This window comes from Bufo bufo, chromosome 4, assembly GCF_905171765.1.
Source record: "Bufo bufo chromosome 4, aBufBuf1.1, whole genome shotgun sequence".
Classification (NCBI taxonomy): Eukaryota; Metazoa; Chordata; class Amphibia; order Anura; family Bufonidae; genus Bufo; species Bufo bufo.
In genome coordinates this window covers 178199972-178217967 of record NC_053392.1, presented here as the reverse complement: position 1 = coordinate 178217967, position 17996 = coordinate 178199972, and the positions used below count along the sequence as shown (strand labels likewise).

Genomic DNA, 17996 nt, shown 5'->3' with positions numbered 1-17996 from the left:
GGGGGACAGCATCCAAAGGCACCCCAATCCAGGGATACCAGAACCAACCGGAAGTTCAGTAACCAGATCCAAGCCAAGTTTAGCACAGCAAAGAAAGGGACAGCAGAGTTAGGGCTTGTTCACATCACCGTTATGTATTCTGTTATGGTTTTCGTTATAACACGGTTATAACGGAAAATAATGAAATCCATAAGACGGAAATCATAACGGAAACCTTTAGAGGCATTCCGTTTTGATCCGTCATAATAGAAGTATATGGGCAAGCATAACGGATCCGTCTGGTTTCCGTTATGCTTGAGGGAAAACAAAGTTCTGTTGACATAAATTGGGGATGGTTAATAGTTGCCAACAGTACCGACTTTGCAGTGGCTGTCCTTAAATTTCAAAGACAGCCCTGGCAAATAGTGAATAGAGGTCTACGGATACCTCTGATGTACAAAGCACTTCGAATGCAAAAATACATGAAAAAAAAGGAAAAATAAGATAGAATTACCTTCAATAATGTGCTTTCTTGACAGGCCTCTCTCAGTTTCTGCTCTAGAGAAATTACACAGATCGATATGATGTTAAGGTTAAATAGAATTCCTGAAATTAAGCTAGGACACATGGATAGAAGTCTTCAAAATTGCATTATAGAACAAATAGGTAACCAGTACGACAATATTATTCACATTTTATACTGCGATATGCAATCTTTCCTCATAGGGAGTGATGTGAAAATAGTCTTTGATAAAATACTGTATTCTTTCTACAGTCATTTTGCCATTACTCCCCACGAGACTATTAATATCTAACCGGTACATAAGTATTTGTTATGCCATTTCTCCAAACTACGCTAATGTAAATGAGGCCTGAGTGCGTTTATTTTTTATTGTGCTCATTCCAGCAAATTTATATTGAGCCTAAGACAAATGCTATAGATAGGGATGTCAAGTAATAATCATTTTCTAATATTACGATAAGCACATTACTGTTACTATAAGGAAAGTGACAGCACTTACTTTCCTCCCCAGTATAATTTAGTTGTAATGACCAGGCTTGATCTCCTGTAGGAAAAAAAATAAGTTGTAATAATAACTTATTTATAGCAGTTACTTGCTTTACTCATCACCACAGTTTTTGTATTCAAGTTCTCAATTTAAATCTTTCCATATATGGATATGACATCCTGGCCCGTTTGTCATGCGCAGTAGGGTTTGCCGCACAGGACGAGGCATGTCTAGTGTGGGCAAAAAACCTTCATGTAGTGCGCAGGCGCGCGATATGTTGAATTCTTGCGTCAGCAGGATCCGTGCCGGCGCGTGCGCACTGCTTAATAGGGAGAATGAAAGTTGTACGTGTTACGCGCAGGCTCGGGGCATGCGAGATTCTCGAGTTAGCGGGACGCATCTCGGCGCATGCGCGATACACATCATGGGACGCTAACTGGCTCGGCACATGGAACGGATCATGTTGGGGGTTTGTCCTCTTTATTTTTAATCACGTACTTTACACAGGAGCACTTGATTAGCTAATAATGAAATAATAAGATGTAATTATGGAATATGCACAGTAAAATGGATATGAGATTATGTATTATTATACCACTGTCACTGTTGTAAGCACTTGATATTTTTGTATCTCTAATGATTTAGAATTTGATTTATAATCATGTTAGGGCTCTTTCACACTTGCGTTCTTGTCTTCCGGCATAGAGTTCCGTCGTCGGGGCTCTATGCCGGAAGAATCCTGATCAGGATTATCCCAATGCATTCTGAATGGAGAGAAATCCGTTCAGGATGCATCAGGATGTCTTCAGTTCCGGAACGGAACGTTTGTTGGCCGGAGAAAATACCGCAGCATGTTGCGCTTTTTGCTCCGGCCAAAAATCCGGAACACTTGCCGCAAGGCCGGATCCGGAATTAATGCCCATTGGAAGGCATTGATCCGGATCCGGCCTTAAGCTAAACGTCGTTTCGGCGCATTGTCGGAGCCGACATTTAGCTTTTTCAGAGTGGTTACCATGGCTGCCGGGACGCTAAAGTCCTGACAGCCATGGTAAAGTGTAGCGGGGAGCGGGGGAGCAGCATACTTACCGTCCGTGCGGCTCCCCGGGCGCTCCAGAGTGACGTCAGGGCGCCCCAAGCGTCATTCTGGAGCGCCCCGGGAGCCGCACGGACTGTAAGTATACCGCTCCCCCGCTTCCCGCTCCTACTATGGCAACCAGGACTTTAATAGCGTCCTGGGTGCCATAGTAACACTGAAAGCATTTGGAAGACGGTTCCGTCTTCAAATGCTTTCAGTACACTTACGTTTTTCCGGATCCGGCGGGCACCTCCGGCAACGGAAGTGCATGCCGGATCCCAACAACGCAAGTGTGAAAGAGGCCTAAGGCTACTTTCACACTAGCGTTATTCTTTTCCGGCATAGAGTTCCGTCACAGGGGCTCTATACCGGAAAAGAACTGATCAGTTTTATCCCCATGCATTCTGAATGGAGAGTAATCCGTTCAGTTTGCATCAGGATGTCTTCAGTTCAGTCGTTTTGACTGATCAGGCAAAAGAGAAAACCGTAGCATGCTACGGTTTTATCTCCGGCTAAAAAAACTGAAGACTTGCCTGATTGCCGGATCCGTAATTTTTTCCCATAGGAATGTATTAGTGCCGGATCCGGCATTCAGAATACCGGAATGCCGGATCCGTCCTTCCGGTATGCGCATGCGCAGACTGAAAAAAAGGTGAAAAAATAAATGCCGGATCCGTTTTTGCCGGATGACACCGGAAAGACGGATCCGGCATTTCAATGCATTTTTTCGACTGATCAGGCTCCTGATCAGGATCCTGATCAGTCTTACTAATGCCATCAGTTAGCATACATTTTGCCTGATCCGGCAGGCAGTTCCGGTGACGGAACTGCTTGCCAGATCTCTCTGCCGCAAGTGTGAAAGTAGCCTTAATATGTTTATTATCAATTATAAAACACTTATGTAGTCAGCTGTATTTAAATGTGTTTGGAGCACTATTATCACTAGCTTGACAAAGGCTCCATTGAGAGAGCTGAAATGCTGCATTGCTGTTGGGTGTAATAAAAGTATTCACCTATTCACTAGAAGACCGGAGTGCTGCCTTACTTTTTTCGTTACAAATTCATCGTTCCATGTCCTAGGAACAATTGGGGATTTGCACTTGGCATACCAAGGGAGTGCTGCTGTTTATTTTTTGATTTTTTTTCTTTCTCTCTCTTTCTCTCGCTTGAGAAAGGCTTCATGTTGGAGCCGAAACGTTGCATCACCAATGGGTGAATAAACCACTATTTTCCACATTATCCTGGAGTGCTGCTCTATTTTTTTGGACTGGATTCTTGGGTAAGCTTGCCCTTTTGAGCTTGCACCCGCAGTATTGTTTATAGGTTAGTGCTGCCTTACTTTTTCTATTTTTATATATATATATATATATATATATACACTGCTCAAAAAAATAAAGGGAACACAAAAATAACACATCCTAGATCTGAATTAATTAAATATTCTTCTGAAATACTTTGTTCTTTACATAGTTGAATGTGCTGACAACAAAATCACACAAAAATAAAAAAATGGAAATCATATTTTTCAACCCATGGAGGTCTGGATTTGGAGTCACACTCAAAATTAAAGTGGAAAACACACTACAGGCTGATCCAACTTTGATGTAATGTCCTTAAAACAAGTCAAAATGAGGCTCAGTAGTGTGTATGGCCTCCACGTGCCTGTATGACCTCCATACAACGCCTGTGCATGCTCCTGATGAGGTGGCGGACGGTCTCCTAAAGGATCTCCTCCCAGACGTGGATTAAAGCATCTGCCAACTCCTGGACAGTCTGTGGTGCAACGTGACGTTGGTGGATAGAGCGAGACATGATGTCCCAGATGTGCTCAATTGGATTCAGGTCTGGGGAACGGGCGGTCCAGTCCATAGCATCAATGCCTTCGTCTTGCAGGAACTGCTGACACACTCCAGCCACATGAGGTCTAGCATTGTCTTGCATTAGGAAGAACCCAGGGCCAACCGCACCAGCATATGGTCTCACAAGGGGTCTGAGGATCTCATCTCGGTACCTAATGGCAGTCAGGCTACCTCTGGCGAGCACATGGAGGGCTGTGCGGCCCTCCAAAGAAATGCCACCCCACACCATTACTAACCCAAACCAACCGGTCATGCTGGAGGATGTTGCAGGCAGCAGAACGTTCTCCACGGCGTCTCCAGACTCTGTCACGTCTGTCACATGTGCTCAGTGTCAACCTGCTTTCATCTGTGAAGAGCACAGGGTGCCAGTGGCGAATTTGCCAATCTTGGTGTTCTCTGGCAAATGCCAAACGTCCTGCATGGTGTTGGGCTGTAAGCACAACCCCCACCTGTGGACGTCGGGCCCTCATATCACCCTCATTGAGTCTGTTTCTGACCGTTTGAGCAGACACATGCACATTTGTGGCCTGCTGGAGGTCATTTTGCAGGGCTCTGGCAGTGCTCCTCCTGTTCCTCCTTGCACAAAGGCGGAGGTAGCAGTCCTGCTGCTGGGTTGTTGCCCTCCTACAGCCTCCTCCACGTCTCCTGATGTACTGGCCTGTCTCCTGGTAGCGCCTCCATGCTCTGGACACTACGCTGACAGACACAGCAAACCTTCTTGCCACAGCTCGCATTGATGTGCCATCCTGGATAAGCTGCACTACCTGAGCCACTTGTGTGGGTTGTAGACTTCGTCTCATGCTACCACTAGAGTGAAAGCACTGCCAGCCTTCAAAAGTGACCAAAACATCAGCCAGGAAGCATAGGAACTGAGAAGTAGTCTGTGATCACCACCTGCAGAACCAACAGCATGTGAAATTGATTGTCACTCAGTGTTGCTTCCTAAGTGGACAGTTTGATTTCACAGAAGTGTGATTGATTTGGAGTTACATTGTGTTGTTTAAGTGTTCCCTTTATTTTTTTGAGCAGTGTATATATATATACACAGGAGCATAACTATAATTCATGGGGCCCCATAGCAAAATAAGATGGCACCCCCACCACCTAGTGTAAGAAAATTAAAACAGCAGCCAAAGTAGCAAAATTATAGGCATGTGTAATAGCACAATATATCAGAAAACCCACATCTTGCACCTAATTGGATCCCTTGCTGCATTAGCACATGAACCTAACTAGTGATCACACAGGCAATGTTTCTTCTTTAAGGGGTGGTGCAGCTTTCTAAGGGTATATCCACATGATCAGGTTTTCTGCAGCAGTTTTTGAAGCTAAAAAAACGATTTGTCCTTTATACTTTCTCTCCTTTTATGATCAAATCCTGATTGTGGCTTCCACAACTGAATCAATACACCTGAACCTGTGGCCGTACCCTAAGGACAAGGTTAAAAAATAATGTAGTGCCTCCTGGAGATCCCATTCACCAGAATGCTGAATGCCTATGGGACTCTGTGTGCCACTACAGGTTCTGTACGTGCAGTTTGCCATGTGCGTGGACCCCAGAGCCACAGGAGTGGTATTCAGCTGGTTCTCCCGGGAAGAAGCGCTGTGCTGACCTAGTGCTATCCTGCAATCAACTGTATTGAGCTTGACAATGGTGCAGACCGATGCAAGGAAGCCATGCTTGGCTCTCTGCCCTGACAGTCGGTGCCTTCTGCATGATGCAGGCGGCTCAATGACTTCATCTGAGGCTGAAGGTGGACGCAGACAGTGTCCGGCCCCAAGAACAGTGCACCCGTCTCCCTGCGATATGAAGAACAGCAATGAAAGTATTCACTGTATAAAATACAGTCCTGATCAAAAGTTTAAGACCACTTGAAAAATGGCAAAAAATCATATTTAGCATGGCTGGATCTTAACAAGGTTCCAAGTAAAGCTTCAACATGCAACAAGAAGAAATGGGAGTGAGACAAAACAGTTTTTGAGCATTCAATTTAATGAAAACAACGAATAAACTGAAACAGGCTGTTTTTCAGCTGATCAAAAGTTTAGGACCACATGCCTTTAAAATGACAATTCTGTGCAAAGCTGTGGATTCATTGTCATCTTCTGTCAGGTAGTCACACGTTGTGATGGCAAAGGCAAAAAAACTCTCCCTTTTTGAACGTGGTCGGGTTGTTGAACTGCATAAGCAGGGTCTCTCACAGTGCGCCATCGCTGCTGAGGTGGGACGCAGTAAGACAGTCATTTGGAATTTCTTAAATGATCCTGAGGGTTATGGAACAAAAAAGTCAAGTGGAAGACCCAAAAAGATTTCATCAGCACTGAGGTGGAGGATCCAATTGGCTGTCCCTCAAGACACTGGACAATCCTCGACCCATATTAAGGCCCTTACTGGTGCTGACTGCAGCCCCATAACCATCAGACGGCATCTGAGACTGAAGGGCTTCAAAAACAAAAAACTTCTTCAAAGACCTCGTCTCCTTGAACGCCACAGAACTGCTCGTTTGGACTTTGCAAGAGAGCACCAAACATGGGACATTCAAAGGTGGAAGAAAGTTTTATTCTCTGATGAGAAAAAATTTAACCTTGATGGTCCTGATGGTTTCCAACGTTACTGGCATGACAAGCAGATCCCACCTGAGATGTTTTCTACGCGCCACAGTGGAGGGGGTGCTTTTTCCTTCAGTGGAACAATGGAGCTTCAGGAAGTGCAGGGGCGTCAAACGGCCGCTGGCTATGTCCAGATGTTGCAGAGAGCATTCCTCATGACTGAGGGCCCTGTCTGTGTGGTAACAACTGGGTTTTTCAACAGGACAACGGTACAGTACACAATGCCCGCAGGACAAGGGACTTCTTCCAGGAGAATAACATCACTCTTTTGGCCCATCCTGCGTGTTCCCCTGATCTAAATCCAATTGAGAACCTTTGGGGATGGATGGCAAGGGAAGTTTACAAAAATGGACAACAGTTCCAGACAGTAGATGGCCTTCGTGCGGCCGTCTTCACCACTTGAAGAAATGTTCCCACTCACCTCATGGAAACGCTTGCATCAAGCATGCAGAAACGAATTTTGGAAGTGATAAACAATAACGGCGGAGCTACTCATTACTGAGTTCATGTTTGGAAGTTGGATTTCTGTTTTGGGGGGGTTTAGTTTTTTTTTGGAGGTGTGGTCCTAAACTTTTGATCAGCTGAAAAACAGCCTGTTTCAGTTTATTCGTTGTTTTCATTAAATTGAATGCTCAAAAAATGTTTTGTCTCACTCCCATTTCTTCTTGTTGCATGTTAAAGCTCTACTTGGAACCTTGTTAAGATCCAGCCACGCTAAATATGATTTTTGGCCATTTTTCAAGTGGTCTTAAACTTTTGATCAGGACTGTATATGCTGTCCAGTGACTGCTATGATTTTTTCTGCAGCATTTAGATTAAATGGTTCACAGCATAACATACTACATTAACCTATCATATTGTATGTATACTTGTAGCCTTTATATAGGTGTCTTTTTAGTATAAATGTGACAAATTTGCTTCACTGTATTGTTTTTTTCCCTCCAAACTGAGCAGTGTGCCATCTATCCAATATGCATTAACTGTTTTTTTTTTTTTTTTATGAATCAGACATATTCATTCCTATTTGGTCATATACAGTGCCTTGCAAAAGTATTCACCCCCCTTGACTTTTTTCGTATTTTGTTACATTACAGCCTTAAATTCAATGTTTAGTTAATCTGAATTTTATGTGATGGATCAGAACACAATAGTCTAAGTTTGTGAAGTGAAGTGACAAAAATATATAAATAAAACTATTGTTCATAAATAGAAAACAGAAAATTGGCATGTGCGTATGTACTCACTCCCTTTGTTAGGAAGCCCATAAAAAGCTCTGGTGCAACCTATTACCTTCAGAAGTCACATAATTAGTGAAATGAGGTCCACCTGTGTGCCATCTAAGTGTCACATGATCTGTCATTACATATACACACCTTTTTTGAAAGGTCCCAGAGGCTGCAACACCTAAGCAAGAGGCATCACTAACCAAACACTGCCATGAAGACCAAGGAACTCTCCAAACAAGTAAGGGACAATGTTGTTGAGAAGTACAAGTTAGGGTTAGGTTATAAAAAAAAAATCCAAATCTTTGATGATCCCCAGGAGCACCAGCAAATCTATAATAACCAAATGAAAAGAACATGGCACAACAGAAAACCTGCCAGGAGACGGCCATTCACCAAAACTCACGGACCAGGCAAGGAGGGCATTATTCAGAGAGGCAGCACAGAGACCTAAGGTAACCCTGGAGGAGCTGCAGAGTTCCACAGCAGAGACTGGAGTATCTGTACATAGGACGACAATAATCCGTACGCTCCATAGAGTTGGGCTTTATGGCAGAGTGGCCAGAAGAAAGCCATTACTTTCAGCTAAAAACAAAGAGGCACATTGTGAGTTTGCAAAAAGGCATGTGGGAGACTCCCAAAATGTATGGAGGAAGGTGCCTTGGTCTGATGAGAGTAAAATTATTCTTTTTGGCCATCAAAGAAAACGCTATGTCTGGCGCAAACCCAACACATCACATCACCCAAAGAACGCCATCCCCACAGTGAAACATGGTGGTGGCAGCATCATGCTGTGCGGATGGGACTGGGAAACTGGTCAGAGTTGAGGGAAAGATGGATGGTGCTAAATACAGGGATATTCTTGTGCAAAACCTGTCCCACTCTGTGTGTGATTTGAGGCTAGGACGGAGGTTCACCTTCCAGCAGGACAATGACCCCAAACACACTGCTAAAGCAACACTTGAGTGGTTTAAGGGGAAACATGTAAATGTGTTGGAATTGCCTAGTCAAAGCCCAGATCTCAATCCAATAGAAAATCTGTGGTCAGACTTAAAGATTGCTGTTCACAAGCTCAATCCATCCAACTTGAAGGAGCTGGAGCAGTTTTGCAAAGAGGAATGGGCAAAAATCCAAGTGGTAAGATGTGGCAAGCTCATAAAGACTTATCCAAAGCTACCTGGAGCTGTGATTGACGCAAAAGGTGGCTCTACAATTGACTTTAGGGGGGTGAATAGTTATGCACATTGACTTTTTCTGTTATTTTGTCCTATTTGTTGTTTGCTTCACAATAAAATAAAATAAAAAAACATTTCAAAGTTGTGGACATGTTCTGTAAATTAAACAATGAAAATCCTCAAACAATCCATGTTAATTCCAGGTTGTGAGGCACCAAAACACGAAAAAAGTCAGGGGGGGGGGTGAATACTTTTGCAAGGTACTGTAGATATCATAGACGGGATAGAGGGGTAACCTTTTAGCCAGATTGGAGAATACTGAAAATTGCATCTACAAAAGGACTGATGTGTGATGCTGGTGCACTACTGCCCCCAGCATACCCATGTAAGATTACATGTTGGTGTATGCATTATATTTGCAGGGATGTAGCGAGGTGGGGGCAGGTGGGGCATGTGCTCCGGGCGTAGAGGCTGGGGGGACGCACCAGCCCGATGGTTCTTTTCATTGCCGGGCCGTTCGTTTTCATAGTGAAGCAGGGAGCCATCCTGCTTGCTGCTGGCTGTGGAGGAGGTTATCAATATCAGATCAGCAGGGATCTGACACCCGGGACGCTCACTGATCAGCTGATTGAGTTGGTCCAGTGCTTCAATGAGCGCCGTGGCCTCCTCGCAGATTAGCAAGTACAGCCCCATCCACTGGATAGCAGCGGTGCTTGATATTACAGCTCAGTCCCATTCACTTGAATGGAATTGATGTGCACCTAGGCCACATGACCGATGAATGTGATGTCAGTGGTCTAGGAAAAGTTTTGCAGCTTCTTCAAAAAACTGACTAGCGGGGGTCCCAGGTCATCAATGTCAGCATCTCAGAAAACCCCTTTAACATACCTTGCTTTCTGAAGGAGGAGTCTAGACTCAAAGTGCACCACAGGCTACCACATAAAATCTTTCAGGTGACAAGTATGCAAGAGTCAAGAAGGAAAATTACTGAGGAGATCCACCTACAGGTTCTTACATGTCATCTTTCCAACAGCACAGCCCCCTCTTCCCCAGAGCCTTTGTGCAGCTGCACATGTGGTATGTCCGTCCCTGCTGAGCTTGTCCATAAGAGTCCAGACAAGACCTGCACTGCTATAACATGGCATGGGAATAGTATTCACTCTGAGACAATTGATGGGCTGATCTGGAGTCTTGGGTTCAGTATCTGCCTCAGGGTGACTGCTCAGTGTATAGGCAGAATTCAAGTATAGATTTGTGACGGAAAAGCTTTTCCCTTCTCCTAGAAGATGGTGCAAGAATAGTTATGGCCAATGACAGAAGCATGAGGGGTCAAATATTAAAGAGGTTATCCAGTAATATATAATCCTCAGGATAGGTCATCATGATCAGATCGGCAGGGGTCCAAGTCCCAGTACCCCAACTGATCAGTTACGAGAAGCTGCCTTGCTGATTGGATCTCTGGTGAGCGCAGTCGCTCCCAAGCACAGCGCTGTACATAGTATAGCAGCTGTGCTTGGTATTGCAGCTCAGCCCCATTCACTTCAATGGGGCTGAGCTGCAACTAGGCCATGTGACTGATATACGGCGACATCACATGGCCTTTGAAGAGGCTGCGGTACTCATGGAGCTCCGACCTCTTCTAACAGCTGATCGGCAGAGGTCTCAAGTGTCGGACCCCTGCCAATCTGATATTGATGACCTATCCTGGGGATAATATGTGGGGGGAGCTGCATGCATTTTAAAAGGGTGGATAGTGTCACTCTGTATTAGGCTTGGCAAAGGCCATGTAGTAGCAGAAACGTTGCTGTTTATTTTTATGGCACACTTTCTGTGAAGTCTGTCCAATAAAGAAGTCACTGGAGATGCTGCCGTTACCTGTTTGCTTGTACTATCCTGCGGATAGGTCATCAATATTTATTACCAGATAGCCCCTTTAATATTTTCAGGGGGAACCATGTGGCATCAAGACATTAAAGGCTCTAGACACATTTGGGCAGTTTTTATCATTGCATTGTACTTTTTATGGACTAAAAATCACTTTTTCAATTGGCCTTTATTAAAAAAAAATCTAAAGTTTTTCCTTTACAGAATTCTATTTCAGTGCATCTACAGACCATTGCTCTCTGTCTCACACTGAATGAGTCAGGGTGTAGCTATGATGGCTCGATCTGTAGCTCTTATTGCTGAATTCCTGGCAGCTCATAAACAGTCATTATAGCTACATTCTTATTAAGCAAAAAAGAACCAATACAAGATGAATGAAAGGATGCCTAATCATAAGATCTTGGGAATACAACACCTTCCCAATAGTACCACATACCATGATACAGCTAAAAATACCTCCCCAGTAGCATCAGATACAATGTGCAAGACAAAAATACCTCCCCAACAAATCAATGCCAGTTTGTTGGAAGCCAACGTGGACAACGTTTATAATAATTTCAGAAGTGTAATATACAGTTTATATCCTGGACCATGAATAGCAGCCTGTTGTAAGTGGTATTTGGTTATGGTTTTGCTTGCCTTTGATGTGTACCCTGTAAAGGCCATAAAACTGTCCTTTTGCTGTCAACAAGCTATAAATGATACCAATGGAAAGCACAGCTATGACTGGAAGGAAAACGTATTGTTTTGAAGGGTCGTAGAAACTGCCCTTGAGGTATCAGCAAACATTTGGAGAATGCTGTACTATGGCCCTGGGGTAGTGGATACTACCTAAAGGACTAATTCTAAGTGCAAGTACACCATCCGCAGGAAGATGCAGATCATTACAAGGACACCCTTATTGTGTTGATGGAAGCTGATTAGAAAGAAGTCAGCAGGAAGGTTGAAGAATATCTGAGTAGGGGGTGGACTTGTGAATGTATGTGGGTGTGATTGCGAATTCATTCTTGATATATATATATATATATATATATATATATATAATGTTACATAATTAGTTAGTCACTTCCTTCCCTACCCCTTAACTGTATTTTCCCTGTTTTGCTGTTCTTTAGTTAGTTAACCTTTTATCTATAATTCCCTGTACCATTAATAAATCCCCTTTTAAAGATCCAGAAGCTTTTGATGTTAATTTTAACTGGCACCTCAAAAGTCAGCAGATTTTACCCCAGTGCAGCACAAAATACCACCATGCATTAAGTACCTCCCCAACAACACACACTAATATCACCGTGCAAAACAAAATACTACTCAAACAGTACCAAATAAATAGCACCATGCAACATAAAATGCCTCCCAGCAGCATTGTCTCCTGACCAACCCTCCACCACTTGCAGCAGTATTGTCCCCCTAACCTCCCCCCCCCCCCCGCAGTAACATTGTCCCCTTAAGCATCCCCTTATTGGCAGAAACATTGTCCCCCTAACTACTCTTCCCCCACTGGCAGTAACACTGTTAGTTGGGGGAGAGGTAATTAGGGGGTAATTACCTCTCCCCCAACTGACAGTGACACTATCCCAATTTCAGTTTCTTGCATTATCTTGCAGATTGGCAGGATCAGAAACACTGGATGTGGAGGGAGAGTGCTTATCCTGCAGTTCTCCCTTGTACTCTGATATGACCACAGCCAGGTTTCTTCTGCCATCCTAACCTTGAACTGCATTGATACAGTAGGGCTTGCATTATCAGTGCAGTTTTTGTATTCTCACGAGGTGAAGAACTTGTGATGGTGTAATCACAGCCAGGTCCTTCAGCCCTTCTTACCTCAAAACTACACTTATACTGCAGGTCTGGCATTATCAGTGGAGTTGCTCTTTAATCATGTCAGGTGGTACCCAAAAATTTGCCCAGTAGGGCAGATTACCAGTCTGGACATTTGGACAGCACTAATATTTTCAGGAGGCAGTATGGGTGGTATTGAGATTTTCAGAGGGTAATGTGTGGAATTATATTCAGATGTCCCTTTCTGTCACACTAATATTTTCAGGAGCACTACATATAGCAGTGAGATTTTCAGGGGGCACTATATTCCAGGGAAACTATGAGTGATCTTAATGATTTCAGGGAACACTTTGTATGGCATTGAGATTTTTAGAGGACAATGTCCTTATATTCAGGAGGCGCCATGTGTGGCAGTAATATTTTCAGTGTATACTAATGTGCAGCACTGAGACTTCCAAGGGGCACCTTGTGGCACTATATTTAGGATGTAGTGTGTGTGTATGACATTGTTAATTTTTTTTTGGGGGGGGGGGGGGGGGCGTGTCCCAGCATTGTACTCACAGTGCACAGTGTGTTGTAATTATATTCAGCGGACACAGTGTGCGGTGAATAATTTTTTTAAAGGGTGCATATGTGGATGTTTTATATTTGGGGTCACAGTGTGTGGTGCAATTATGTTCAATAGCTACAGCGTATGGCACTATAAAGTGTTTGTGTTAGTATAGAAGGTGAGGGAGTTCTGCAAAAGCAAGGAGCCAAAGACATGCGTGCATGATATACAGCAGAGATGACTCAAGGTAGGGGGAAGTTATCATACTGGTATGAGGTCTACACCACAGGCTCAATGCTCTCTTATCTTTGTCAGCCAAGTAGGCAACCTATTGATAAAATGTCCAATTCCTCCCCTGAGGAGCAGTGCTGGCATATCAACCAGAGATCTGTTCCACGAAGATTAGTTATTACTGTAGTGTGTATAATGTCTGTAAAAGGAAGAAATACCATTGATAACAAACATTATCTATATGACATTTTTTATGCAGCGTGAATCTCAGAAGACAAGCAGTAAGGATAACATGAGCAAAGCATTCCTTAAATTTTTTAGCAAAATATAGCAAAAAAAAAGTCTTTTATAATAGAAGCACTATTATAAAAGACTTTTTTTTGCTATATTTTGCTAAAAAATTTAAGGAATGCTTTGCTCATGTTATTCTTACTTTTAGGACAAATACATCATACATTCTTTATTCTTCAGCATGGCTGCTCTGGCAAAGAATTGCTGTATATGTAAACACATGGCTTTAACCTATTATTAATAAAATAAATAAAAAAGTCATCTGGTGAACATGTAAAGCACCCTAGATCTAGACAAATGGAGCAATTTCTTTTAAAGTACAGTCTGTAAAACCTGCGTCTCCATTCTATCTCTAGACACTCGATGCAATATGGTACTGATAATGTAAACCATGCAACATTTATAGACAGCAAATTCCTATAGGGAAATCCTCCAGTTTGTGTGTTCAAAGAAGCAGCCCGCCACACAGTAGTGGAGGGGGAAGGATGTGAGGTAAACTCACCTCCAGTTCTTCTTCCTGAGGATATTTCCCAAGATCACTTCTGCCCTGTGATAGAAAGAATAGAGAATGTTTTCTACAAACTAAACATCAATCTGGAAAGCAAAGAAAAAAATATTGTTGCGCTTCATCTCTTATTCATTAAATTAGGGTTTGTCCCACGAAAACATTCCACATTTTTCAAACCAGTACCCAGATCTCATCACTTTTGTATTTGCATGTAATTAAAAAATAAAATCTATCTGCATGCAACACCATCTTTTCATTATTTCTTGAAGTGGTCACACAAGCTCAGTTGGAATTTTCAGCTGTCACCAGCTCTATCTTCTGTTAGAAGCTGTGGCAGTTACAGGCAAAGAGATACAGCTGAAAGGACAGGTCTCTGAGCCACCAGTCTAAAATAAATCTAGCAGAACAATTGTAAAAAGCTACAATCTCTGGGGAAATTGTGTGAAGTGTTCTTGCCTCCACCTGTAGTCTACAACTGGAGTGGGCGGAGTAACTGGGTGGAGTGGCTTGAGTAACTGTTGTGTGGTTGGAGTAGCTGGAGTAACTGTGGAAAGGTTGGACTGGGCAGAGTAACTTTATAGAGTGGGCAGAGTAACTGTGTGGAGTGAGTAAAGATAGTAAACATTACACTAACCAATTGATTGATCAAATTTAAAAAGTGCACATGGCAAGCTTGATAGAGTGAGAAATGCATTTAAACTTTTATTTATTTATATAGCACATTTAATTGCAATGTTGTTGCCTAAAGTGCTTCACAGTTACATTAAAACATACATTTATAAAAACATTAGCAGCCGATTCGTGTAGGTGTGCTTGAAAATGAGGGAGTGATGGCAGTTTAGAAATCATGTCCTGATTTTTCAGCTCACACTCTAGCTTTTGTCATTCTGCTGGCTGCTCATACACCTGGTTTCCTATAGCAACTCACTCTACAGCAAGGGCAGAGAAGAGTGGTTAAAAACAAACTGCTCCAACTTGCTCACTTCACTGGCGGTTGCCATCTTCAAACTGTTGTAGTTTAAAAAATATAAATCCTACATCGAAGAGCTTTATATTGTGAGAATCACAAAAACCAAACCTACATGTTGATGCATAGTATGTCTCTGAAATATAAAAAAATGAAAGCACAGTAGCAGTTTAGAAATTGCCCTTCAAATTTGAGGTGGCTAGAGTGGAGTTTCAATGAATGTCAATGGGCGGCGTGAGTTGCAAACAAATGGTCATATTGTGAAAACTATCAGGACTATGGCTTAGCCGTGGACATTTTTAGTGGCAGCAGGGATAGCTGAACGTTTTCATATAAGATTTGTGTAGATGGGCTTGAAAATGAGGGAGTGGTGGCAGTTTAGAAATCATGTCCTGATTTTTCAACTCCCACTCTAGTCTTGAACATTCCACCATTCATTCCTATAGGACCAATTTCGCCACAAAAACGCTAATATTTCGCGAACCATTCGGCGAAACGTTCCACAAAGTAATAGCACACCAATCGGGAACAATCCGCACGTTTTGGTATATTACAGTCTATGCAGTGTAAAAACTGTGGGAGGAGTTAGGGTGGTAAATTTGGCTATAATAATAAGAATATATATGTGAGATAACAGTAAGTGGTCTTGCCATGCAAGAACACTTAATGAGGAGATGAGCAATAAATGTGGAGATCTCTGGAGCCATGTGAGGTACAGGGCTGGTTCAAGCTTTGTTAGGAAGAGATTGTCATGCATTATACGATGTCTGATTTTTATATTTTTTTTACATAAATCATGGCATAACCCATTTAACTTGTTTTTGTGTACTTTCCTGAAGCAGAAATGCAAACATACTCAATTCTTAGAGACCTGTTTATACTACTTAATATAAAACTCTATACATGTATAATACTAGTGAATATGTTCCAGAAAAAACTGACCTAGTACACACAGATCATAACATCAAAAAATGTTCAAAACGTCTTACACAGATTAAACGCTCAACTCATGTACATAGAGAATGCATTTATCCCTACACATGAACTATTTGCGGCTGCTGTTTACCTGCATTTGTATTTAGAGTTAGGGTAAAGTGTAACTGTTGTTTCAGGTATTTTTTAGACTAAGCTGCTATGTATGTATGTACTGTATGCATGGGGACTAACACTGTTTCTGACCATTATATGACTTGTATCTGGCATTTTGCAGCAGTTTTTCCCTCTGCAATCTGTCTGTAATTCTAAGAGTTTTTTTGAGCTTGTGGGCATAGACTAACTGGAAGCATGTCTACCCATAGACTGCTTCCTAAGCCTCTGTAGCACGTTATCAGAAGCTGCAGTAGTAACGGAGGACATTACACAGCAGACCCAAGCAGTTTAGATGTAAATCCAGCAGTGAATTTAGACACAGTAAATCACAATTACATGCCAGTAGCAGGCCCTGTCACTCTATGTGCCTGTCTATCTACAGCAACCCTTTCCTCCACCACCCCATCTCCTCTCCATAGACTTCTGTGTAACTTGAACCTTCAGTGAGCCGGCAGCCCATCCTCACCAAAGATAGATTTGAGCAGTGAATTCAAAGTTAGTCAATAGGAGGCGAGACCAGGAAAGGAGCCTCAGAAGCATTCAGAATGTATCTAGTTTCAAAGCCTTTATAAATCCTTAAAGCAAATGTGTAACCAAAGTTTTTTTCTGCAGTAAAGTGACCAGTACAGACCAAGAAGTGGTGCCTACTATTAGGCTTAGTGACCAGTGTGAATACTGTAGGATTTTATCTTTTTGTATAAATATAGATATTGACATGGAAAATTAATAAAAACAACCACCAAAAAGTCTTTAAAAATTATGTTAAACATAAAAAACTTGATTTAAAACAGTAGGTCATTTTCTGATGACATTTCCTTTAAGGAGAATCTATCCACTTTTTTGACGTGTCTGCTTTAGTAAATACTTGTGATCCTCATGAATGCTGTAGAACTCTGCATTGTGCCTGTAACGGATCTCCTGACACCCCGACTGGGTACCTCCATTGATGGATGCTCCCAGTGCCTCCCGAGGACTCCAAGCACTCCACTCGACACAGATACCACCACAGGAACAGGAACAGCTCTTACAAGAGCTAGGAGTAATAGCCAGGGGAGTATACATGTATAGCAATCCCCATACACATGAGACAAGGCTCTATGTTGAATGTAAAACAGGAACTCCTTTACTGAGGGCTACCCGCCCGTATTTATGCAGGTCCCCATCTGGTGGACACTCCTCTAGGGGACCAGATGGAAGACTGTGACACAGGACAGATATGCAGCAATTCAGAATACACAGACACAATACATCCCCACAATGCATCATGGTTTCCTCCTCTCTGCCCTGGAGACAACCGAGGAGCAATTCAATTATCTCTCAAGACAAAGGGAAATCGCCAATACACATGTGGGGACAACAGGACAGAAATCACCATTTAAACATACAATGTCACAACCCTTACAGTAAACACAAACATTTAACATATCCCCAGATAGCTCAAGTCTGAGTGCATATTATTAGGTGAATGGCACTCAGACTACACGAATACAATAAAATCGACATGGAGACAAAGTCTTTAATTTCACGAACAGGCTCCATGGCATAGCTATCTGGGTACCCTCACATAACATACAATACAATTCCAAAGACAGATGGTTCTGTCACACACCTCAAAACCCCACATTTACCCATAATGTATACATCCATGGATAGCTCTGATCTGGGTGAACAACATATCCAAAAATCACCCAGATCCGAGCAGGGATTCCCGAATTCCATGGAAGTCACATTTGGCCGACTGCAAGCATGGCTTTCCTGCCCAA

General features: G+C 42.7%; 1 protein-coding gene across 2 annotated transcripts in view; it reads right to left on the bottom strand.

The window, feature by feature from the left end:
* Positions 1-17996, bottom strand: part of KCNAB1 (potassium voltage-gated channel subfamily A member regulatory beta subunit 1) — a 393898-nt gene that overhangs the window by 42205 nt on the left and 333697 nt on the right. For both annotated transcript variants that reach the window (XM_040428136.1, XM_040428137.1), the window contains exons 5-7: positions 14172-14216; positions 1002-1046; positions 494-537 (exon numbers count right to left, since the gene is read on the bottom strand). In XM_040428136.1, coding sequence (XP_040284070.1) covers positions 494-537; positions 1002-1046; positions 14172-14216 — 134 coding nt within the window. The remainder of the gene's footprint in view (positions 1-493; positions 538-1001; positions 1047-14171; positions 14217-17996) is intronic.